The 23,376-nt window shown below is 39.2% G+C and overlaps 4 protein-coding genes across 5 annotated transcripts; 1 reads left to right on the top strand and 3 right to left on the bottom strand.

Annotated features, from left to right (window-relative positions):
• Nucleotides 1-17: 17 nt before the first annotated feature.
• LOC122396130 (atrial natriuretic peptide receptor 1) lies at nt 18-10,480 on the bottom strand. The gene is made up of 19 exons (XM_043394267.1): nt 10,381-10,480; nt 9,351-9,519; nt 6,061-6,226; nt 5,885-5,959; nt 5,340-5,619; nt 5,164-5,273; nt 4,894-5,082; nt 4,381-4,601; nt 3,628-3,867; nt 3,278-3,398; nt 2,979-3,187; nt 2,676-2,826; nt 2,344-2,503; nt 2,103-2,263; nt 1,623-1,789; nt 1,283-1,429; nt 1,015-1,207; nt 500-773; nt 18-387 (listed from the first exon to the last, which is right to left on the bottom strand). Exons 1-19 carry the CDS (start codon nt 10,478-10,480, stop codon nt 101-103), a joined length of 3,420 nt encoding a protein of 1,139 aa, XP_043250202.1. The 3' UTR covers nt 18-100.
• A 615-nt stretch (nt 10,481-11,095) lies between these two features.
• On the bottom strand, nt 11,096-14,061 carry LOC122396132 (probable tubulin polyglutamylase TTLL1). Its single transcript, XM_043394271.1, has 9 exons — nt 13,994-14,061; nt 13,702-13,857; nt 13,547-13,612; nt 13,083-13,261; nt 12,687-12,873; nt 12,409-12,610; nt 12,019-12,249; nt 11,330-11,439; nt 11,096-11,231 (listed from the first exon to the last, which is right to left on the bottom strand). The coding sequence occupies exons 1-9, from the start codon at nt 14,059-14,061 to the stop codon at nt 11,096-11,098; spliced, it is 1,335 nt and encodes a 444-aa protein (XP_043250206.1).
• Nucleotides 14,062-14,958: 897 nt separating this feature from the next.
• On the top strand, nt 14,959-18,231 carry LOC122396131. 2 transcript variants are annotated; one of them, XM_043394270.1, is made up of 9 exons: nt 14,959-15,147; nt 15,232-15,416; nt 15,489-15,596; nt 15,672-15,737; nt 15,804-15,919; nt 16,190-16,468; nt 16,540-16,747; nt 16,812-17,038; nt 17,112-18,231. In XM_043394270.1, the coding sequence occupies exons 2-9, from the start codon at nt 15,369-15,371 to the stop codon at nt 18,007-18,009; spliced, it is 1,950 nt and encodes a 649-aa protein (XP_043250205.1). In that variant the 5' UTR covers nt 14,959-15,147; nt 15,232-15,368; the 3' UTR covers nt 18,010-18,231. The 2 variants fall into 2 exon arrangements, with proteins under 2 accessions (XP_043250205.1, XP_043250204.1); XM_043394269.1 differs by having other exon boundaries at nt 15,672-15,743.
• Nucleotides 18,232-19,317: 1,086 nt separating this feature from the next.
• Nucleotides 19,318-22,081, bottom strand: LOC122396133 (N-lysine methyltransferase KMT5A). Its single transcript, XM_043394272.1, has 6 exons — nt 21,850-22,081; nt 20,917-21,107; nt 20,700-20,835; nt 20,258-20,628; nt 19,943-20,133; nt 19,318-19,871 (listed from the first exon to the last, which is right to left on the bottom strand). The coding sequence occupies exons 1-6, from the start codon at nt 21,911-21,913 to the stop codon at nt 19,661-19,663; spliced, it is 1,164 nt and encodes a 387-aa protein (XP_043250207.1). The 5' UTR covers nt 21,914-22,081; the 3' UTR covers nt 19,318-19,660.
• Between the last annotated feature and the right edge of the window lie 1,295 nt (nt 22,082-23,376).

Here is a 23,376-nt window from a genome sequence, read left to right as displayed (position 1 = left end):
TCAATGTAAAATCCTGAATCGACATATTGTAATAGACGAAATTTAAATAAATTTATTATAATTACGACTGGTTTCTCATCAAAAGAACCGCACAATCGTTCTATTGGAGCTCGGACAGGTTGATGAAAGTGTTGTTGTTGGTTTTCGGCCCGTTGGTGTTGTTCGGCGGGAAGATTAGGGGATTCAGGTTATTTTCTGGGGAGCTGGCGCTGTGCCTGCGATACCTCGGCGTTGGCGGCCGGGGATCTGGTTCCGAGCAACCTCTCAACCAGTAAGAAGTCACCCTTCCTTTCCCTTTTAACTCCACCTCGCCCCTAAGCTCGAGATCGAAGGTTCCAAATTTCTCCAATATGCACTTCGTCGCCTTGGACACGTGTATGCAGAGCGCTGCGCCAAACACAAATTTAAAAATTAATTTAAAAAAAATTTCCGTCGTCTAAATTACCGGATTTAACTGTACGGGTCTATGTAACCTAACGCATAAAATTACGCAACTTACGCAATCCCGATGACTCCATCCTCGACGCGGTATTTACAGTGTCGCCGAAAAGGCAATAGTGCGGCATCTTCTGTCCCACGACACCGGCGCAAACCGGTCCGCTGTGCACGCCAATTCTGACGCTCAACTGAGCGTTCTGTTTGTGCATTATGGTGAACGATTTCACGGAATCCAGGATCGCCAGCGCCATCAGGGCTATTTCCCTCGCGTGCTCGTCGCCATTCCGTTCTGGCAGGCCGGATACTACCATGTACGCGTCCCCTATTGTCTCCACCTGTACAACGATCGAGCTCTAAATAAATTTTGTGACGGGACTGAAACGGTACACATCGAAGAGATTTTAGGGAAGTATCGAAAGGTACTGAAATTGGAGGTTAGGTCCCAGATACTGGGCATCAATTCTCGGGACCGATAGTTTATGCAGTTTTGTATCCAACACTGACGGATTTTATTTTTATATTTTAGGTTCTGTGTTGGTTCAGAAACGGGCTTGGAGTTATCTCGAAATGTCGTACTTTGTAGACGTCGTAAAATTCAATGATACGATCGAAGGTACTGTAGAGGTCGTTGAGGAAGTCCACCACCTCCATTGGCGTGCTCTGCGCACAGAGGGCCGTGAAACCCACTATGTCGCTGAAGTATATCGTCACACATTCGAACTGCTCCGGTTGCACCAATTCTCCCGCCATTAGTTGGCACGCCACTTGCCTGCAATATACTTTAACGTTAACGTCGTTCGATGAAATAACTTTGCAAAATTGTTGGGCTTTTAGAAACCTTTACCTTGGGAGTACTTGATAGAGGAGTTCCTCGCTTCGTCGTTTCTCCAGGCTCAGCTGTTCCGTTTTCTCTTCTACAAGAGCCTCCAAATTATTCGCGTATTGCTCCATGCGTCTCAGTAAGTCGTCCATTAAGTTTTCGCAGTAACCCCTGCAAAATTATTGAGTATACATACAATTACAGCTATGTATATTATAGGGAGTAGATATTAACTAGAGTCTCCAAGGTCGGTACCACCCTCTACTATCACCCAATTCGAATACATTAAAAATTTTTAATAAATAATTAGAAGTCTACTAATATTATGTTTCTTTTTCTTTTGTTGCAAAGTCAGAGCTTTTACTTCATAATGCTGCGTATCGTTCCACGAATCGCATGAAAGGTTGGTCGTTCCTCCGGCACTTCGTTCCAGCATTTTTCCATCAGTGACAGGATGTCCGGCGGGCAGTCCTTCGGCGTCACTTCCGGTCTAAATGGCGGCGTCTCTGATGCTGTGACACGGCTGACGATCTTCGTAAAAATCATCGACATAGATGAGTAAATATTATATTGATAAATCATAATTTTAATATTAATAATGAGGATTTATTAAACAGTGAGTAATTTCATTTGATTCTCTGACGCAATTTAGGCGCGCAGCTATCTACGATGTAAAATGGCCGTCTCGAAAGTCGCACCTCCGGATTTTAACTGCTTATATCTAAGAAACGGGGTATCAGATCGCAAAATAGTAAAGGACTTATCGATTTCTTTCGAGTGAAGGATTGTACACGTTGTAGCCTCGTAACGTACGACGAAAGAAATTTTAATCGAAAGGTTATACCTCTTGAGAGGTCATGAACGCTTTGACGGTTTCGTAAGGCCCGCCACGGACAACGATTTCCTCTAAAATGATCGCGAAACTGTAAACGTCGCCTTTCTGGGTCGCTGCGCTTCCTGGCATCACCGTCAAAGGTAGAAGTTCCGGCGCGATCCAAAGCAACTCTGTCGAAAATACTTTATCAACACAATTTCTATAAAAAAAGATCGTCTTATGTCGAACAAGACGATTCAGTCTTACGCACTGTTATAGTAAGTGTCGTCCATGATCAAGTCCGCAGGCGTAGTGAGGGTTTTCAAACCAAAATCCGAAATTTTCAAGACGAAACGGCCGTCGATCAAACAGTTGCAGGATCGGAGCTTCCCGTGCGCCGATACCTCGCTCGCGTGAAGATAGGACATCCCCTGTAGAAGCATAAACAAAATACGCGTCGTTTGCATTTTTAAACATTAAAATCCACCAATCGGTTCAGAAGTTATGGCAGTCAGAAAGTCCGTAAGGCGAGAGCTTCGTTTAAATTACCCGCCAGGCAGTCGGACAAATCTGTGGCGCCATCTGTGCGCTTAGTGTATCTACCTTGACAATATCGTGAATCAGAGACATTCGAAAATTCCAGTCTAGCTTGATGGCGTCGTTTTCGAGCACGTCCTTCAAGGATCCTCGGGGACAATACTCCGTCAGGATCAAAACTGTCGGTGAGGGGGAGCAGAGGCACGCCCCGATGAATCTAAGATCAATTTTAAAGATTATAAGTGGAGGACATCACCTCTCGAAACTTTAACTATCCTCTAAACGATTAACCCCTCTGCGCCTAAATTCACACGATCTAAGCTCAGTGCATCGATCTTCTCAGCTCCTCCTCAGAGATTGATCTCGTACCTAACGGTGTTCTCGGAGGTGACGTCTCGCACTTGCTTGATCTCCCAAAGCAGCTTCTTCGTGACGTCGACCACCTTCTTCTTCGTGATCTTTTTAATGGCCACCCTCTCGCCCTTGTAAATCCCAACCGTGGTGAAGACCGTGGTGGGCGGCAGGGACTCGCAGCTGAGCTGCGATCCACGCCGTATGCGTTGCTCCAATCCGAAGTTCTGTCGCGACAGAAACGTGTTCGCTATTCGTATTCGTATTCGTATTCGGTATTGCCTTCTCGCCTGACTCGCGGCGGAACTTACGTTCACCTCGGATATCGCTTGGTGCAGGTTAATCTTCGAGGAGAATGGTTTCCCGATCTCAAGGAGCAGCTCCTCGTGCCTGATCCTCCAGGACATGTTGTTCAGATCAGCGGACAATCTTAGGTGCCTGCAAAGGTGTCGAATTCCTCTTAACGACGCGGTTGGGACCAACACGTTCACTGTCCCCTGATCCACAAGCGCCACAGAGTGGCTCAGGATAGCTACCACTTAGGATTCCTTAGGGGTTGGAACAATTTTACCTCCCCAGGTATATAAATCAAATTCGATCTCAGAACCTCTGTCTCACGGGGACAGTGAACGTGTTAACTTGACATGATCAAATAAGACCTGCTTGCCTGTATAGGACGCAGGTTGCTGTAACAGCAGCCAGCAGAAACGCGGCCAATGCTAGGCTCGTGTAAGCCACGAAAGTGTAGGCCTCTGTCCTTGACGTGCAAGCCGGATCGTTTCCCAAAAACCCGCATTCCGGAACATCCGCCGGCGGACCCTCCCTCCCACCTGGCCAGTGGATCTTCTTTCCAGGAACAGGACTGTACTCCCGATTTAGTCCCAAATAGTGCGCTACCACCTCGAACCTGGCGATCACGTTTTCATTTGACGCGTTTAAAAATTAGGATTTGATTTAGAAAATGAATTCCTTCCTAAAAAAGCAGTTAAAAAGTCTTTTATCGTTTTTCGATCGGAAGCTTCGTTCTCGAGATACGAGCAGTTGAAGTTCATCGATGGGATTCCCCGGCCACCGCGCATGCGCGAACTTGTCCGCGAGAAACGCGCGCGTATATCTCGATAACGAAGTCTCGGATTTTAAAATGGAACAGGACTTATCGATTTTTCTTCGTACTTTTCGGTTCGTTCTGTCTTTTTGAACCGGCCGGTATCAATTCCAGCCTCGCCGTCCACAGAGAGGCGATTGAAATTGTCAATAGGGGTATATTAATCACGCATAGCTCAACGAATCAAGCGTCATTCAAGCCAAAATCGGAATTTCGAGAGGACGTTGCGTCATAACTAAATTTCGCGTCGTAGAATAGGGGGCTTGATTACTATGGTAACGGTCGAAGGAATGACCGGGCTTAATTGCCACTGACCTTCCGGTGATAGGGTCCAGATCTAGAATACTGTAGTCGGCGTCACGGTCGCCATTGTCGTCTATCCTGACGTGTCCCGTAATACCAATGAAGTCCCGGTCCCACATCCTTCTCGTTATCGACATACCGTCCCTGATGTCGCCATTTGCTGCCAGAGTTTCGTTCAACGCTATACCGAGCAGGTAAACGCCGTCGTAGAAAGCTCCGATGAAAAAGTTCACCTGAAAAGATATCGAGCGTCGAGGTAACCTCTTCGAGACTTTAGACCAGAACCCTAAAATAATTTTTATATTCGTGTTTCGTTAATTGGAATAAGAAATCGATCGTGTAGTTTCGCGATCCTCGCGAATAATCTTCCGCGCATCTACCTTGCACACGAGCAACGCTTTAGTCGTTTCACCGCCGGTGGCGCTAGCGTCTTGCAACTACAATGGTGGTCAGCGTACACACGACATAGCACTCGAAAGATTACAATTATCAGAAGCATTAAAACGATACTAGTAATTTTCTTACTTCTTCTCCGTCCGAGAACGAGTAATTGTAACCAGTTTGCGCCCGCTGGCGAACAGACTCCGCGAAATCTTGGAACCTGGGGCTGGTCGGTTGCAGAAGCGACACCCTCAGCAGAGCCTCGTAAGCCTTTCTGGCTATAGCATCGTCCTCGTCGCCCACCTCCCAATCGTGGTCACCCCAATACGATCCCTAATTATCAATCGAACGAAAATATTCGCAAAAATAAAAATGCTCTGCGTAAATTTTTGTCGAGATCTCGGTACCGTTTACCTGGAATATCTCGACGTCGAGGAAGGCCCAATCTCCCCTCGTCATTCCCAGATCGTGGGCCGCCAGCATGAACTTCCTGACCAGCGTCCCGCGAACGCTGAGAATCAACACTGTCGACCCGAAATTTTACCAAATCTACTCACTTTCGGGAGTACATCTTGCAAATTACTATTTACCTCTCGCGTACATACTGGCATCGCGCAGATAAAAATGGTACGGCTCGTCCGCCGAATTGCCGTCGAGTTCCCTCACGAATTTCAACAAACCGTCTTTTCGTAGACCGTATTCGAGATTCTTGCCGACGGTCCACGAGAACAGGTCCGATCTGTCCAGAATCAGCGCCACGTGCGACCATCCGAACTCTTTGAAAACGCTGGAGAACACCAGCCGTAGCCGGCACTGGCAGTAGGACATCCTCGTTAGGGTCGGGTACTTGCTCTTGTCCTTGAAGATACCCTTTAACGGAAGGCGGTAACGCGTTCGATCGGTCAGGGTAACGAAAATGAAAATGGATCGCGAGCCAGGTTTTTTTACTAGACTTTCGTTTCATCCCGAGCGTCTTAACAAGGCCACGGCTAATTAAGAATACTAATGGAGTCATAAATACGGGCGAAGAGAGGCGGCGGTAGCTACTCGTGTTCTGTGTGAATAATGCGTACGCGACAGTAATTAAGGAATCGTGCATACGATGGACAAGAAACACAAATTACCAGGATCTTACCGAACTTTCGTTTTTCCATTTATTGATTCTACCGAGGATGCCCGAGGTCACGGACAGTTCGCCCTCCGAGGGTGGCTGGATCGAGAAAAATGATAAATAATTTTTATCATTTTTAGCAGCTGTAGGAAGGTTTAATTTGTTTTTTTTTTAAATTGATTTTGTGTTCCAAACCGTACTTGGTCTCCCATTCCTGTGATGATGGGGGTGTTCCAATAGGCGGCGAGCCTCGCGACAGGCTCGAGGGCGAAAGCGCAGGCTGGACCGATGAACGCGATCACGTTGTCCCGGAAGTGCATATCGGCCGCCAAACCCGGCGCTGTTGCGCCACTGCACGACGGATAGCTTCGAACATGCACGAGAACCGCTTAACATCGCATTTTTATTGAAATTTTATTAAAACGAGAATCCTCGTTTCTAATAAAAACAATCGAGTATTCTTGGAACTCGATCGAGCTCAAACAAGCTCTGTGTACAGGAAATAGCCAAGGTTATTTGAAGGTTATGCCACGTTGCGTCGCTGCAAGATGGATGACGTCGAACATGCACGAGCCCCACTTGCCATTTTGCTTCTTTAAAAGCAAAAAAACGAGCGTAATATTGTAGACAGATTATCGAATAACGAATTCAGGGTCACGGAGTAAACGAAATATTCGTTGTAAAAAATTTATATAGCAAATGAAAGTGTAATATGTGTACAGTATAAAGAAGTAGCAGAAATCTGCTTGTACCGTATATAAACGTAAATTTATGCGTGTCCTGTGAGCTATAATAAAACTGAGGGTTTGAAAAATGCTATTATCCTGTTAGGAGGTTGATCTTAGTATGTGTGGGGGTGGGGGAAAAGAATGTATCAAAGTAATAATTTTTATCTGTTGGTAGCCCGAATAATCGAATTCCTGTTAAATGTTTTATTGGATCGCCCTTCCCCCCACCCCTAAATCCGCCCTTAGTTAATCCGCTACAGGACGGGATCGATTCTTTTATCGGCGATACAATTCCTTTATCGAAGATGGAACAAAGAAAGGCTTTGGACAATGATTATCGGAATCAAACAATATCACGGGAGGAACAGGAGCAAACGACTTGATGGATGATCACGTTCCGGGGCGCAAACATTGCACGATCGAATTACTGGGCCGAGGGAACAATCGCATTGGCCGTGATTCGAACACAAACCCGAGGCAGTCATGTCAAATTCACTTTCTCCCGAGAATTTCAAAAGTTATTTTTAAATATAACATAACAGTTTATCAATCATTTATTGTGTACAGAGGGGGTCAGACAACACATCATTTTGTCATTTGCCATTTTAAACATTCCCACCGCCATTTTCGATTTGGTATCTTTCACTTTGGATTCGAAGATAGAAATTCATAGGACTGTTGAGCGAGCTTAAAAAGGGCCAAGCACAGTGCCAAGTCATGGCCAAACAGGGGCAGAATTGTTGTTTCGTTTAAAGTCTGATGGTCCAGGGAACGCTTTTGACATGGCTGCCCTAAGGGAACCCGCGGATGACCGCCGTCGAATAATCACATCGAGACCCAGCGTCGAATGATCGATAATTGCCGGGCGTAAAATTCACTGTCATTCCGAGTGTAAGTAACAATTTGGTGTAATGATAGATTAATCGCGGCGGTGAATGGGGAATGATTGGATACCGACCGATGTGCGGGAAAGTGTACGAGCCCTGGACGATTTTTGTTCCTCCCTTCCCTTCGTTAACGAATTGTAATGTATTCACCCCGGCTGCCCAATCGAATATTCCCCGTTAAAGCAACTGTTTCTTTAAACTTCGTCATCCATCTTGTTCGCCATCTTAATCCTTTGTTATTGAATTTAACCTTACTCCGTCCCGTTGCCCTCCTCTCTGCTTAATGAAACTGAACGACGCGAGAAACCTTTGTGATATTCAGCATTTGGTATTCGATACAGAATTAAATATATTCTATTCCGTGTACTAGATACCTAACACTCAATATTTGCTGTCTGGTACTTGGTACTGAGTATTAGGTATGCACTTGATACTCAAGTGTTACTGTTTGGTATTGAGTACTTGATACTAGGTATTTGTCAGTGTTTGACACTCTGTACTATAATACTGAGTACTGGATACGTGATGCTATACTCAATATTCACTGTTTGGTACTTGGTATACTGTATACCTTATACTCGATGTCCACTACTTGGTATTTAGTGTTTAATACTCAGTACTATAATAGTGAGTATTGGATACGTGATGCTATACTCAGTATTCACTGTCTGGTACTTGGTACTACATACTATATACCTTATACTCGATGTCTACTACTTAGTATTTAGTGTTTAATACTCAGTATTGGATACGTGATGCTATTCTCAGTATTCACTGTCTAGTACTTGGTACTACATACTGTATACTTTATACTCGATGTCTACTACTCGCTATTCAGTGTTTAATACTCAGTACTATAATACTTGTACTTGGTACTGTATATTGTATACTTTATACTCGATGTCTACTACTTGGTATTTAGTGTTTAATACTCAGTACTATAATACTTGTACTTGGTGCTGTATACTGTATACTTTATACTCGATGTCTACTACTTGGTATTTACTGTTTAATACTCAGTACTATAATACTTGTACTTGGTACTGTATATTGTACACCTTATACTCGATGTCTACTACTTGGTATTTAGTATTCTGTACTCTGTATTCAGTACAAGGTATTTGGTACTCAATACTGGGTATTTGGTACTCAGTACACAGTGTTCGATATTCAATATACACTCTTTCCAGTATTTAACATGCAATACTTTGTACCCAATATCTTATACTTGGTACTCGATACACTATACTCGGTATTCAGTACACAGTACTGTATATTGCTATCCCGATGAGGTATTCAACTCCGAAAACTTGTAGATAACGATACGAAATTACGCAGCAGCCAAGATTATCAAGCGAGGCGTGTCTAAAACGTTTCTTTTTTTTTTATAAACGCAAGCTTTCGATCTCGCGCAGAATTCGGATGATTACGTTTAACTGCGCGCAGTCGACGAATCCCGTCGGATATCGAAGGCCCATTCTTTTTTTTTTATGCAAACGTCTGTCCAATTGAATTAATGTAATGACATGGAAGCAATGGAAACGCGTGGTCAGAAGCGGATCAACTTACGCAGGGTCGTTCGCGCGCGTATCTAGGACAAATTCGCCCCTCTTTCTGTTCTCCATTTTCTTTTTAATTTCTCGACCGTCATTAAACACAACAAACGCTGAATGTTATCGTTTAAAATTCGGCAATCTTAATTCTTTGCATCTCTGGACGCATCGAGGTGTCCTGGATCCAAAAATTAAACACGGAAACCGGGTTTTAGGTTTTAGAATTTCGTATGGATGTTTGCTAGCTCTTGTTTGACTTTTTTTTAAATCTTTTTAGAGGTTTGTCAGAAATTATGAAATTTGGACTTTCATGGTGTCCTACCTTCCCTGTACTTTTTGCAGCTGCACGTTGTGGACGTTTAAAAAGTCGTTTACTTCTGCCAAGGCCAAGTCCACTGCTGGGCCGCATCTCTCGAGATCGAAGGGACTGTTCAGGTGCGAGGCCATTAGAACACCGACGTTGTAGATCCTCGGTGAATTTTCATAATTCACTGTACAAACAAGACCAAGAACATTTTTCTGAACCTACGAATCGATAGACACTCGTCGAGCAAAAGAAAATCTAAAATAGCTATCGTTCAATTTTGTTTCGTATTGTACGAAGATCACCGAAACTCGACGATCCAAATTTTTCTCGCGTACTTTTCGTATCGGTTGGACGGTTCGACGAGGAAAACGTTCTTTTTTTACGACGAGCGCGAAAAATGATCTTCGAACATTATCTTTTCGAAGGTCGCGCTCGCAGAGTCCGATCTGCGATTCAAACGAGTAGAAGCCGTCGCGTTGCCAGCCGTCGAATCAAATCGCACAGAAAGGATGATTATTTCATTCATACGTGCAACTGTTCGTGAGACCAAAAAAAAAAAAGGAATGGAAGGGACACGCTCGAATCTGGTGATACATTGTCATCCTAACAAACAACACGTTTCGAACGTGAAAAATATCTTTCGTTGTTAAATAAAAGTAAAATAATTCGTTATTATCTCAGGAAATTTACACTATTTTTCAACAGTTTAAAATATGTTTTTAGCTGTAATAATTCCTAGTCTTAAAACTGATTTTATGAATGTTAATATCACTGTCTGGCTCAAGTTTGAAGATCGAAATTCTACTTCCGCGTCGTAGATTGAACGGAAAGAACAAAACAAGTAAGATTAATCCGATGAATATCACCTGGTGAAACGACGATGAAGCATAGCGTTTAAAAAATCTGTACAATTTTGTCTACAGAGTGTCTTGCATTTCCTTTATCTTAACGTTGGGCCAATGAAATTAATTACTTAATTACTATTACACTATCTGACAGTTGAAGTGGAATATAAACATTAAAACACGAATCTGACGAATCTCACCTGGTGAAACGTTGATGAAGCACAGCGTTTGCGAAATCCCTACGATTATCAGAAGTTTTGCACTCGCGGGCAACGCGTGTTTGTACAGAATATCCTCCATCGCTAGAATTCTAGCAACACGCGTCGATCAACATAATTCCACGTACAATATAAGAGAACGCGCGAATATTAGAAACGTTATCAAATCGTTGAATTAAACTTGGAAAGTTTATCGCGTGACGGAACGCCGGTTCGAACACATCTAAACCACCCTCGAAGAAGATTCACCCTTATATACGGATCGTCATAACGCATTGATAGCACCCTCGACGGTGCTTTTTAAAAATTCGACAGCTTTTGCAGGTCCGACTTAGCGAAGACTGCGGTTTCTTTCGCGGTATCCGGATTTGACGGAAGATTTTGCGTCGAGCCAGTAAAATACACGAACTGATATGCATTTGGAAGTTTTGGTACATGCGCTTCGCCGATAGGAATCCCACGAGCCACCCCCGCCGTGTTTACGCATGCTTGGGATCCTGAATCCTTTACCCTCCACCCTCGATCGCTCTCGAATGAATCTTGTACCGAACGAAGGTGTGAAATAATTCAATTGGTAGCTTGTACCAGGTTTATCGTTTAATTCTTTTACAAATTGACGCGTTTCGTTGCTGGAAATAACTTAAATTCGAGTCGAGTACGTAGTGGCAAGAATCTCGTTGAGAAAATCGCTGAATAATTATTTCCATTTGCTCGAGGAGCCGCGACATTTGCCAGACGAGTAGTCTTTGTCTTCTTGGGCGCACAAATCCTCGTCCAGCAACAGCTCGAAGTTCCCCAGGGCTTCTGGCTGAGGACATTTGTTCCACCTTACGCTGAAAACGATCAAACGTCGTTAATTAACAATACAACGATAGGAATTATAGATTTAAAGTACATTGGGACCAAAATGGCGGATCAAAATGGCGCTTACTCGGGCACACCGTCAGGTGGCACCACGATCGAAATTATGTTGTCGATCAATTTGTATTTTAGAATTCGATCGTTCACCGTGGTGGAAGTCAACGACGGGGACGCGTTCACCTACAAATATAAGCAAAAATAACAATTATCGTACAGAACAGCGGTCTCTGGAGAATCAGAAATGTGGAACATGGGGGAGAAAGCGAGGAAAGATGGGAAGAAATATTTTCTCAAAGGGTCGTTCTAAATCTCTAATGTTTTCCCTGGACCTGTCCTTGCAATCAATTTTCCTGGGTTTACTCCCTCTCACAGCTGACCCTTGACTCTATTTTCCCAACACCCTCACTTTCACACAGACACTCCAACGTAACGTGAAACTGGCCAGGCTCTTCCTGGTTTTTTTCTTTCTCAATTCTGTTGCCTTTACCAATTTTGTATCTACACTTTTTAAAGATCCTATAGAAGCATCAATCTCATTGAATTATTCATCCAAATTGTCAGATACATCTTATTATTTCTTTACCAAAGTTTGAATGGAGATTGCCAATAGCAAAATGGAGGAAATGTTACTCCTTTGAACGTTGCCCTTACTGTAGCGTTGCAATAGTGTAATTAATGAGTATTGCCAATAGAAAAACGTTGCCCTTACTGTAGCGTTGCGATAGTATAATTAATGAGTATTAGAGGGATTAAGAGAACCTCTATGAGCCACGGTTTTAGCTCATTGTCGATGATAATGTCGTAGCCGTAACACTCGAAGCAGTGTCGGTCGTTCGCCATGACCGGGGCGACCGCTTTCAAAGAGTGGACGATGCACCATGTGATGTTCGCGAACAACTTCTCGGTGACCGCTTTTCCACGCGTGCTCTCCAAGTATAATCTCAAATTGTGCACGCTCAATTTACCGCCGTGCTTGCTGTTATACTCCTCCTATAATACACACACATTTTTTCACCGGCTGATTCTTATATCGAACGTTGCCTATGAAATGAAAACAATTAATGTCCACCACAGTGGACAATTTGTTCAATTTCAACTATTTGTTCTTTCTTTCAAGCTATAGGATCCTGTAGATGAAATCAAACTTACTCCATGCTTTTGCACGGACACGTTCGTAAGGTGTATGTACATGTTGTCTAATTCTTGTATGCTGGTGTCGTATTTGACCGTGCAAAAGCGACAGAATCCAAGCTTGAACAAATACGCTTTCAGTGGACGAAACGACGCGATGAGGACGTACAATCGGAGGTCGAACTTCTTGCCTCCGATCAGCAGCGGATTGTCGATGTACCTGCGAGTTCGAAAGATCTGGTTCAGTTTGAAAGCAACGAGGAACAATCGTTAGAATCAAAATGGCCGCTAGATACCTGGATATAACGTACGATTCCTTGGTTAAATTGGGATTGAACGGATTCTTTGCCTCTCTGGACCATTTCTTCAGCTTGCTCAGTTTATTGATCAGGAATATACCGGCTCCCTGTGATTTACCGCACGGTTTCATGATCCACGTGCTCTGAGGCGACTTTCTGTACTCCTCCACGAACATGTTATAATCTACACAGGGATGAGCATAATTATTTAATTGAGATAATACATTTTTTAATCAATTGGAGGGGGGGGTCAAGTCCCAGTAGCTTGCTCTTTCTTTTTTTTTTGTATGTGGAGAAATCCTCATGGGGGGGTGAGCTTGCTCTTTCTATCCCCCCACTAACTAGTCCCCTTAAGTATTTCGATTGCAATTATAACAGTCGATTATACTTTGCCTGCTGGTAAAACAAAGGTGACTGGAATGAAGTCTAAATAGAGATATTTTCCAGGACAGTCGCCCCTTTCCGCGATAGGATTCCCCTCCCGTTCCAGCTCCTTTCTGTACCTCTTTATATTCTTCACCAGAAGGTCCTTTCGCGTCAATTCGTAATGATTCGGAAAGTGATTAATCATTCTAAAAAATTTAAAAAAAAATTATACCAAGGGTAAACGCGTAAGGAGAATATTCTCATTGGGTGGGTCGAAAAGATTATATTTTTTTTCAAATCGTGTGCTCGTATTTTGAATATTAAAAAATTTTTTAAAGTAGTAATAGTACTCATCTATCTGCTATTAAAATCACAAATTATTCGAGCTAGTATTTTTCTTACAAAAAATTCACAAAGACCATCTTTCCTCCCCTTTCAAATAAGAATACCTCCCTAAATCTGTTAGGTTTCATGGGCCATAAATGTCTGACTGTTTGTCGTCCATCCGGTATCCCGTTTCCACGCTGAATATGGTCCTGCAGGATTGCGTGACTGCCCTGTAACAATAATAGCGAACAAATAATAATTCTTCTTAAGACCAAACGTGAAATTCTGGTGGTTCACGAGCTAATTAAATTGTAATTACCAATAGAAATTCCAGTCATCCTCCGGACCAACTTGCACCCACCCCCTTTTTTCGAAATTGTGTACTATTATAGATTTTTCTACGTCCGTGCAAAATGCGACTTTCGTCTTGTCTGTTCCACTCGTGCATACTCTATGACAATGAATAAAAATTGTTCTCTTCAAAATTCAAAATTGTTCTTTTAAAGTAATTCCTATTTCCTATATTTTCTTTGAGAAAACGTAAGACAGTCTGTTTTTCGATTATCGATTAACGCTTGATCTCGAGGTTTTTCAAATTTTCGTTCGTTTACCTGCCGTAGCTGGTGGATAAACTTAAGTTTGCAGCACGTTTGCTTTCTGTAAATGCACCAGTCGCCATTCCTTGTTTTCTCACAAGTTGGATCGATTCGCCGTGGATACACGAGTTTTTAACATTTTATATTCCACGTTAATTCTCGATACCATATTTAACGTACTTTCAACAGACTAACATTCACATTTACTCTAATTTACTACTTAGTTAGCAATGCTAACATACAGATCGGTTGACAAAATTAAAAGTAAATATTTCTCATCATCTAGATATATTTAATAAATAAACGTTGACGTATGAAATAATAGTAACGTTAAGTACGCTAATTATTCGCTAATGGTACAGGGTTTGGGATATCCAAAGAAATATTTCAGGAACATCGTATAATTTCAAACTTTATTTTAAATACAATTGAATCATTTATTGCAATTTATTTTACCTTTTCGCCATTCGTACTATGTAACCTCGTAGTTTTCTATCGATTGTGAATCAAACATACTTTCTTTGTAAATTTTGTCGGTGGAAAATGTGGTTGTTTTGGAATAAACTAGGGTTATGTTCGGAGATATTTTCTCTTCTACGATCGCCGCCCGATTTCAAGTGTGTTATATCGCTGTCATTGTCCTTCTTTTGCCTTCGTCGACAGGACGATCACGTAACATACGTGACGACGTATTCTCTTGCATAAGAGAAGCGTCGTTGATGACGTACCGTCTTTCCACGAGAAGAAGCCACAGGCTGTGTGGCCCACAGCGTGTTTACATCCCCACTCTTGCTGCAGTCCGCTGATTGGCTGTCACCGATCTTCGTCACCGTTCTCGACCAATGCCTGTGAGTCAGTGGACTGCAACAGGAGTGGGGATGTAAACACGCTGTGCCTTCTTCTCGTGGAGGAATGGTAGTGGGGGGAGTAGGAATGGAGGTGGGGGAATAAAGTCGCGTCTTGAGACTCGAGACAAGTCACTTGTGAGGTTATATCGATGCGGTATTGTATTTTGATTTTTATAGGGGTTATGAAGGTATCGAAAAATACCGGTATAAGTCCCTGGTTGTAAAAAAAACATAATTTTCAGTCCAGATGGAAAGCTCGATATTCAAACTTCCGTGATTCTTTCAGTATTAAAAATTACGTAAAATTTTGTTACCACTAAGGTTAGTACGGTAACATGGTACTGTACATTCCACATTTCGTTTAAGTAGATAAAATAAAATTGTAAATAGAACTGTGTTCATCAGGAAATACGAAATCATTCGTGTTACTGTGCCTTAACCATCACGGTGCTCGTAAATAAGTTAAAAATGTCGAAAATAAATTTATGACAAGTGTATTCAACAACCTGATTCATTACTTTTGTTGAAATATACATGATACTATGGACACCAATAACGGCGACGATGAGGATGAAGATATTGTCATACAAGTACGTTTGTTTTTTCTACAATTATTAATTACATTATTATTACATTGTATCAGTTTTGTTCTTCATTTTCAGGGTAGTTCATTGTATGAACATTTACATAATTTAGGTTACACAGATTTTGAGAGTGTAACCATACCCAAATCGACGCCTAAGAACGAAGAAAAAAGTTTCAGATTTATTGTAAATTTCTTTCTACTTTGAATGTACCAGCCAGTATATTATTTCTTGATACAATAAACATTTATGTGCTTTTAGGATTTTATACATTCTGCAAAAAATGTTTTTAAGAAACTGTTCGTTGTATGCTTGAGAATAATTCAGGTAAAGGTATGTTAAGGTATGGTATCATAAAGTATCGCTAATATAAAGTTGTATTATTTGTAACAGGATGATAACATATCCAAGAAACAAGTAGGAACCATTTTAACCGCAAAGGTTCTTTTAAATGATCATGCATGTATAATACACGATTACTTTGACAAATACAATTGTAGATCATGGAGGTAAATATCAAAATTTATCAAGCTTGCCCGATAAATAGTATTGAAATTTGATGATTTTGTGAAAAATAGTTCTCTTCTATAGAAATCAAAAATTGAGGCTTCAAGCTTTAAAATGTTATTTTTTATATTATCAAACAGCTATTTTTCTCGAAATTGTAGAACTTTGAAATTCGCTATTTTTCAGGCAAACCGTGAAATGATATTTTAAGTTTGTTACAGAGAGAAAGAAAGTAAAATAAATGAAATATTGACGATGTAAATGTTTTACAGGACTATGCTATTGAAATTTTTTTTATTAGGTGCAGCTTTATCGCCTTCGTTGTATATTCCGTTCGGTACACGATATAGAAATTCAACAAATTTATTTGCGCTATTTACATTGTTTTATGTCAGTTACGTCGAATATTCGAGAGTACACGCGCACAGAAATTTGAAATCTGTTGTCTCCTTGCAAAACGATTTATTCGAACTTTATAAGAAAGGGCTTAAAATTTTAAAGTATGGATATAAGATGAAGTTGAACAGAAGGAAATGTTCTCAGCAATTTAAGTAAGTTTCTGATAACACGCTGCGTACGTTGAATTTGCCAATTTAATTTGAGCAATTAATTTATGTTGTAGCGATCTTACAGCCAGTAGACTTAATTATTTGCAACCCATAATGGAAAATTTAGTGAAATGTTTGGAGCACTCTTCGTACACATATTATCGTGTCTCTCTAATTCTTGCGAAGTTATTACCGATAAATGTGATCGAAGAAGATTTATTAACGAGATTTGAGATCGAGTCGTTTGAAATACGGGGTGAAATAAATTATCAAAAATTGAAGGTAATTTTTTTTTTATCATTGTTTAGCCACGATTAACATTTGTATAATTACTTTGTTTCGACAGAATTTATATGATACTTATATTCTTACACAATCAGAAATGTTGCATTTGCTAGCTATTGGATACGATAGCCATACTTGGCAAAAATCGTACAGCAAGATTCCTGAATTGAAACTAGCTTACATAATTAATTTTTTACTGAAATATTTGACAATGTATAAGAACAAATTGTTGAAAATCATCGATGCCTATTACGCTTTTAAAATAGAACCAACAATGTATAGGTACAGGTGCGTATGTCTTTGAAGAGTTTCTTCATTTCTCAATAAAAATATATCAGTTATATGTTTATGTTAATTTCAGAGGATCGACTGTGTCGCATTGGCAAGACTTGTACATGCATTTGTATTTAGCTTCCAATAAGTTGCAACTAGCTTACGGTCACATATTATCGATACTCCATGATATCGATAATAACGTTATCGAAACCGTGGCGCACGAAAATTTTATAGAAAGTACAATGCAAAGGCTGAACGAAATGAAGAAAGATATTGAGACTGCAAAAGATTTTGTTGAATTCAGTAGTATATTCCTTGTAAAAACGCGGACCGATAATCATGCAAATAATTATTCGGAGATAAATGTGTTAACGCCAGTTGCGAATGTCGATATGCCTATTGTGCATGATTCAGAGCCAGAAATTATGGACGAAGTATTCGAAGAGTACATTAAGGAAGAATACCTGAAACCTTTGAGCGAAGAATGTGACGAGATGTCGTATAGTTATAAACGGGACAAATCATTGTTTAAGAATTTTATGACCGAATTAAAAGATGCTTTGAAAGACAAGCAAAAGTCTATGTCCGAAAGGGAATTAAAAGCACTTGAAAGAATGCGTAAAAATATAGTAAATGAAGCTAATTCAACACCTCCGCCAATGCCTTCGTTTAAATCACTTGGAACGATGGAACTGGAACAAGTTGATCAAACTTGTAACGATAAAGTTAACACGCAGAATAGACTGTCCGAAGAATCGAAAATTGTTGAACCAATGCTCGAAAACAAACAGAATTTGGAAAAAAGTGATCTATGCAATTCTTTCGACGATGATAAATCTCCAATTCCCGCAATACCTCTGCAAAAAAATACAGGATTTTCCTTGATTCTCCCGCCGCCATTTTTAAAAGCTAGCGAAGAAACGTTTGCAGGCAGTGGTGAAAACTCTGAAGAAGAAATTATTGAAACGGAGAATGAAAACTAACGAGACAATAGGTATTTATTATGTAAATAATTTTTTAAAAGAAATCAAGTACTTCGGTTGAAAAATAACAAAGGTAAACAAAATTCTTAATGGGGACATTGGTTTATATTAATTGGATTTGATGTAATAATATATATATACATTTGTAGTTTGTTCTAAACCTGTATTTCCTTTGCTTACAAAACTAAGTATTGGTTCAAGTAATTTATTCATGATTATTTATTTACAAATTCGAACAAAATTACACACATTTTCTACGTATTCATATGTACAATTTTTCGTTTTTTTTAATAGTATTAATAATAATGAGATTTACAACAAACGGTAACATACATAATATTATAATATTAATATCAATCTTTTATAATAATCCAAGTGATTCTTCTGAATTTGATAATTAATTTATGTCATGATTATAATTGTATAAAACTCTTTAACATATGAATAATAATGTAAATAAATATTGGATATTTCTGTACTGTTCGCACTGGTGAAATTATAGAATTAAATTAAAGTATCGTTAACGCGACTTGCAATCTATTATCGCGAAGTCTCTACAAAGTAATAGTAAATATTAGGTATTCAATGTAAAAATACTGATGAAACATTAACGAAAGTACTTAGGTGCAAGTTAAATAACAGTTGTTTTTTTTTTTCCACAAGATAAAAAAACGTGCACGTTAATCACGTAATTATTTTATAATAATTTAAAGACATTTTTTTTTTTATTCTTTCACTGCATCGTATTTAGAGCAAATAGAATCACGATATATAAATTCATTTATTTAAAAAACAAAAATTAATATAATTTGTCTACAAATGAAATTACTGGGTTGTAACATAAATTCGCTCGTCGCAAGTGTCGTATTTCTTCTTTAAGAATTAATTATTTGTTTCACTATGAACACACGAACAATTCTTGTTGAGGTTACACCGAAACGAGCTTTTAAAATGGCCGATTTAAAAGTGCTTTTTCGGTGTATAATGCTATTTGAGTTTAACCTAAGTTTGAAAGATGAACCAAGGCCCGGACATTAAAAGAATAGGAAATTGTAGTAAATTAGAGGTTTTGGGTGCAATTTCCCGGATTATTATTCATTCAATCTAACGAATTTCTGTTACAAACCAACATTTCCGTTACGTTATTTGCTCCATTCGTAAAGACGCTAATTTTTTGGCAGTGATAAATTGAGAGAAATATTATTCTACAATACAAATATCTCAACAAATAGTTCTTAGTTATATGTTTGACAATAAAAAAAAAAAAATATTTATAATTATACATATTCACAAATCTTCAGCCGGAAAAATTATAATTTAAAACATTTAGTACGTGCAGTTTTGGTTTATTTAATAAATGAAAAAAAAAAGATTATATAAATCAGATATGCAGTAATATAGCATACTGTTCATTCATAAAATGCGAAGTATTTCTAATTTATTTCATTCTATCATGTAGATAAGTCAGTATATAATTTGAAACGTACTAAAGGAAGCAGAATTATATATAAATGTATTCTTCTTTGCATACCTTTGTTTCATAAAGTGTAACTAAAACATATTGTATGATCCGTCGTACGAGGAGGCAAATACATTCAAATTTCACTTCTGCTGTACAATAAATATCATACTATGCAATTAATTAAAAGCGCTATAAAGCCAACCATGGATGATAACGAATAGCCTCGCGGCTTCGATCTCCATAATCGTACGTCACTTCTACACCAATGGGTATGTTTTCTTTCGCCGTAAGTACCAGGTGGGGCGTTGAACCTACTTCTACAACTCGTGCAATTAAATTACCATTTCTCGAATGATTTACAAGTCTACCTAACTTATCAGTCTCTGCTGTTGCATCGACGCTAAAAATGCAAAGGACACTTGTAACATTTTGCGGAGGTATACGGTATGAGATACAAACGACCATACTTACCAATACTGATGATTACGATGTTGAAAATAATACATATAGCATCCGGTGTTCTGATCTTGGGCGTACAACTTCTCACGCTTTTTCGCTGTTATTTGATCGATCAATTCACCGACGTATTCAACCACGAACTCTCCTTTAGCGAACTCTCGCGTTGTTATAATTCCACGTCCTTTACCACTGAAGTGCCTTACCTGGAACAAAAGTGTTTTGAATTGAATTTATGATAAGATAACAATTATTTAAACAAACTATACATATATATCAAAGAAGATTGATTTCATGTTTCGTATAATTCATTCTTATCAACCTTCTTACCTCCAAACCTTCTTCTACTTGACAAAGCACTTTGTTTTCCATATCACGCTGCTTCTCCTCCAATACAGCCTTTTTAGACTTCCTCACGCTGCGACGTACCGGGAAGTAATCAGTAAGCTTGTGATTTGTACTTTTGGTATTCGTAGAATCCGTCACGCGACGACTAATGTCTTGATTGTTATTTAATTTTCTACGGCCGCGATTAACAGATTTCTTCAAAGGTGTTTGTTCCAGACAAGGCTTGGACACTGTAGAGTTGTTACTCTTGTCACAGTTTGCATTCCCTTCGTCCAAGTCTTCCAACTGACTGTTTGGCATATTTATCCTGTGCGGTGTTGCTGGCCCATGAATGGGTACAGCCACAGGTGTTTCTGAAATAACGTATTCGTCGATTTAACGGCGCTATTTACAAAAACTATAGTGTCCATATAAATATTGTTACCATCTGTTCTAAATTCACCGATATCGATGAGAATATCATCCTGTATACTAGTAGTCTTTTCATTTCTGTAGAAGCTTTCGATAGGTTCTATGGAAGCTTTGCTTTTGGAAACATCCGAACTCGAAACATTTGCAATCTGTGTTCCAAAAATAGATAACAATGATATATATTGTATATAATATTTGTGTACATCGAAATGATATATTGAATCGCATACTTGAGTGTAAAAAAATGAGCTAATGCACATGGAAGATTTACGTGTCTCATCCGGAATATCATTTTCTATATTTCTACTTTTATCTAGTTTGGCCTCCTTTTTTATTGGGGAACCCATATCGTTGAATTGCAAGGACAAGACAGCTGCTCTTGTACAAACTACATTCCTTGCCTGTACACGTTTTCGTCTTCCTGCAATTAAATCAAGTTAAAACTCGGACTTGATTTTCCGATTTTTTTAGAATATTTTGAGCGAAAAATTATTGATTTTTTTGGTAAAAAATGTTTTCAGTTTTTCATTCAAGGCGCAAAATTACATACGAAAACGTTGAAAGAAGGAACAGATCATTTTTTTATGTCAGCCATATTCATCAAATTAATTCAATTACGAAAAACTGTTCATAACTATGACAAAAAAAAGTAGGAATGACTATAATTTGTAAACTAATGCAACGTGAAACGTTGGTAATTCGGTTACGAGATATACTTCATTTCTTCTATATACCTGTCTCTAGAATCATGTATGTATTATTATTTTAGGTGTAAAAAATGTCTGAGACTAGCTGTGCATGCATGAAATTTGTGCTGTTTAATTCCACACAGTTTAAGGTCATGAACATGAGCGATAGAATATTGAATAGGTATGTTAGAAAAAAAAAACTTGGGACTCGCTGTTTTTACCCGAGATTTTCTCCAATAAATTTAAGATGTGTTTCAAGAACACGGATGGATAGCATAAAAATTCAAGATAATTCGTTACGAATAAGTTCCGCGTAAATTTGTAAAGGGTTTGGTTAACTAGCGTCTCCGAAATAATGTTCAAAATGGAGAGAGAGAAGGAGAGAGGAAACGAAATCTATCAAAACATAACCTGATTGCCAACACGAAATCTTAAGAGAAAGTACACATGAATTTTTTTCAATCGCATTTCTACCTTTCACCATGTTAACGCTTGATCTTTTCGCGTAGCAAACGAATTCTGAATTTAATCTTCTCATACAAAATTTTCGTTCGCGCGAGGCCACCGTTTCAATTCACTCCGACACTAGTCGACGCTAGTGTTCTTCACGCAAATGCTTCTTAATAATTCGAATTTTTACACTCGCGATTACTGAACGAGCATCGTTAACTCTCGCGTTTGCGAAGCGGCATCTCGATCGGTAGAAAGAAGTTATTTATCGAACGTTATCGTTGCGAATTTGTTTCAACTTGTTCGGGGCATCCTCCCTGTAAAACGAGATCGAAATTACAAACAATGTCGAAACAACACACCGGATATGCCGCCATTGCTCGTCGTGGTATCATTAAATTAGATAGTATAGACTGTTTCATATATTGCACATCTATTTCCATTGTAACTATTAAGTTGGTGCGCATGAAACCTTGTTTTTCCAAACTTCGAAAACGTAGAACTTTTCGTAAACTTTGTACATTTAGTCGAGGCAGTTTTTCAGTAATTTTTTATATTTTCTGAACGATCATCCAGTTTCGTCGTGGAGTTTCATTGACCAAAAACTCTCCTCACATTGATATTTCGGATTTTTCGTTACGGAATAATATTTACTTTCTACAAAATGATTAAAGAAATAAAAATCTATCGGCGAAAGATCTAAGAAATAAGAAGGTCGTGGTTACGTTTCATATTTTACTACGTTAAGTTTGTCTATCATCTTTCACGCAAGAGACTGCATTGTTATGCAAGAATATTAATTACAACCTATTCGTTAGAGCAGATTGTTTTACTGCTAATTTTAAGTACATTTATTCGATTTGTATATCATATATATTGTTGTAGTTATTTTCTAGATTTCAAATGATATATTGGATAAATCTTGCATACGATTGTTGAACAGTAATCGAGTAAACAATTATTCTTTCCTGGTATACCAACAATCTTGATATGTGTTAAATTTATTCTCATTTAATCATTATTCCGATCGTTTTTAACTGCAGTAAAAACAAAAGCATTGGGGATTTGTTTGTTTCTTTGGAATAACGATCGTCGAACGTGATTTTTATTTTTACGATACGAAATTGACGAAATCAAATCATCTCCCAATGTCGGTTAGTTACTCGCATTACCCGCTACGTGGCGTTGTCAGCCGCGCGAAGCTCGGATCGATCGTATTAGAACGATGTTATTTTTTAGATAGATTTAGGTAAGCAATCGTAGAATACGCGGTGGGGATGTATTATTTTGGCGAATGGGTCGTATAAAATCCCTCGATTTTCGCGAACAGATTCAAATCCACTCGAACGCGCATTATTCAACATTTCTGAGTAGAGTTAGCTGTTGTATTCTTTTCTTTTTACCGCGGATACTTTAAATCAACTAACGATCAGCGCTGCGCTTCGGCAACGTTGCCAAACGTCCACCACGGCTATACCCATTTAAGCGTAACCACGCGCGTGCGAACACATGATACGCGATATGCATGGTTTGTTTACTGTTCATTGTGAT

Source organism: Colletes gigas, unplaced genomic scaffold (assembly GCF_013123115.1).
Source record: "Colletes gigas isolate AHSC1104 unplaced genomic scaffold, ASM1312311v1 Colletes_gigas_Sc00007, whole genome shotgun sequence".
Taxonomy (NCBI): Eukaryota; Metazoa; Arthropoda; class Insecta; order Hymenoptera; family Colletidae; genus Colletes; species Colletes gigas.
The sequence above is the reverse complement of the archived record's forward strand: the minus strand, read 5'-3'. Positions and strand labels throughout refer to the sequence as shown.

Excerpts from the sequence above, each read along its gene's own strand:
- LOC122396130 (XM_043394267.1), bottom strand. The coding sequence starts at position 10,480 with ATGGAGGATATTCTGTACAAACACGCGTTGCCCGCGAGTGCAAAACTT. Across the intron at positions 3,399-3,627 it reads GCAACCTGCGTCCTATACAG|GCACCTAAGATTGTCCGCTG; the intron begins GCAAGCAGGTCT and ends ACACCTTTGCAG. Across the intron at positions 2,827-2,978 it reads ACCTCCGAGAACACCGTTAG|ATTCATCGGGGCGTGCCTCT; the intron begins GTACGAGATCAA and ends AATTGATCTTAG.
- LOC122396132 (XM_043394271.1), bottom strand. The coding sequence starts at position 14,061 with ATGGCGACTGGTGCATTTACAGAAAGCAAACGTGCTGCAAACTTAAGT. Across the intron at positions 12,611-12,686 it reads GAATCGTACGTTATATCCAG|GTACATCGACAATCCGCTGC; the intron begins GTATCTAGCGGC and ends TCGAACTCGCAG. Across the intron at positions 11,440-12,018 it reads TAAAACCGTGGCTCATAGAG|GTGAACGCGTCCCCGTCGTT; the intron begins GTTCTCTTAATC and ends TTATATTTGTAG.
- LOC122396131 (XM_043394269.1), top strand. The coding sequence starts at position 15,369 with ATGGACACCAATAACGGCGACGATGAGGATGAAGATATTGTCATACAA. Across the intron at positions 16,469-16,539 it reads AAATGTTCTCAGCAATTTAA|CGATCTTACAGCCAGTAGAC; the intron begins GTAAGTTTCTGA and ends TTTATGTTGTAG. Across the intron at positions 17,039-17,111 it reads CCAACAATGTATAGGTACAG|AGGATCGACTGTGTCGCATT; the intron begins GTGCGTATGTCT and ends TGTTAATTTCAG.
- LOC122396133 (XM_043394272.1), bottom strand. The coding sequence starts at position 21,913 with ATGAGAAGATTAAATTCAGAATTCGTTTGCTACGCGAAAAGATCAAGC. Across the intron at positions 20,836-20,916 it reads GCTCATTTTTTTACACTCAA|ATTGCAAATGTTTCGAGTTC; the intron begins GTATGCGATTCA and ends TTTGGAACACAG. Across the intron at positions 20,629-20,699 it reads CGGTGAATTTAGAACAGATG|AAACACCTGTGGCTGTACCC; the intron begins GTAACAATATTT and ends ACGTTATTTCAG.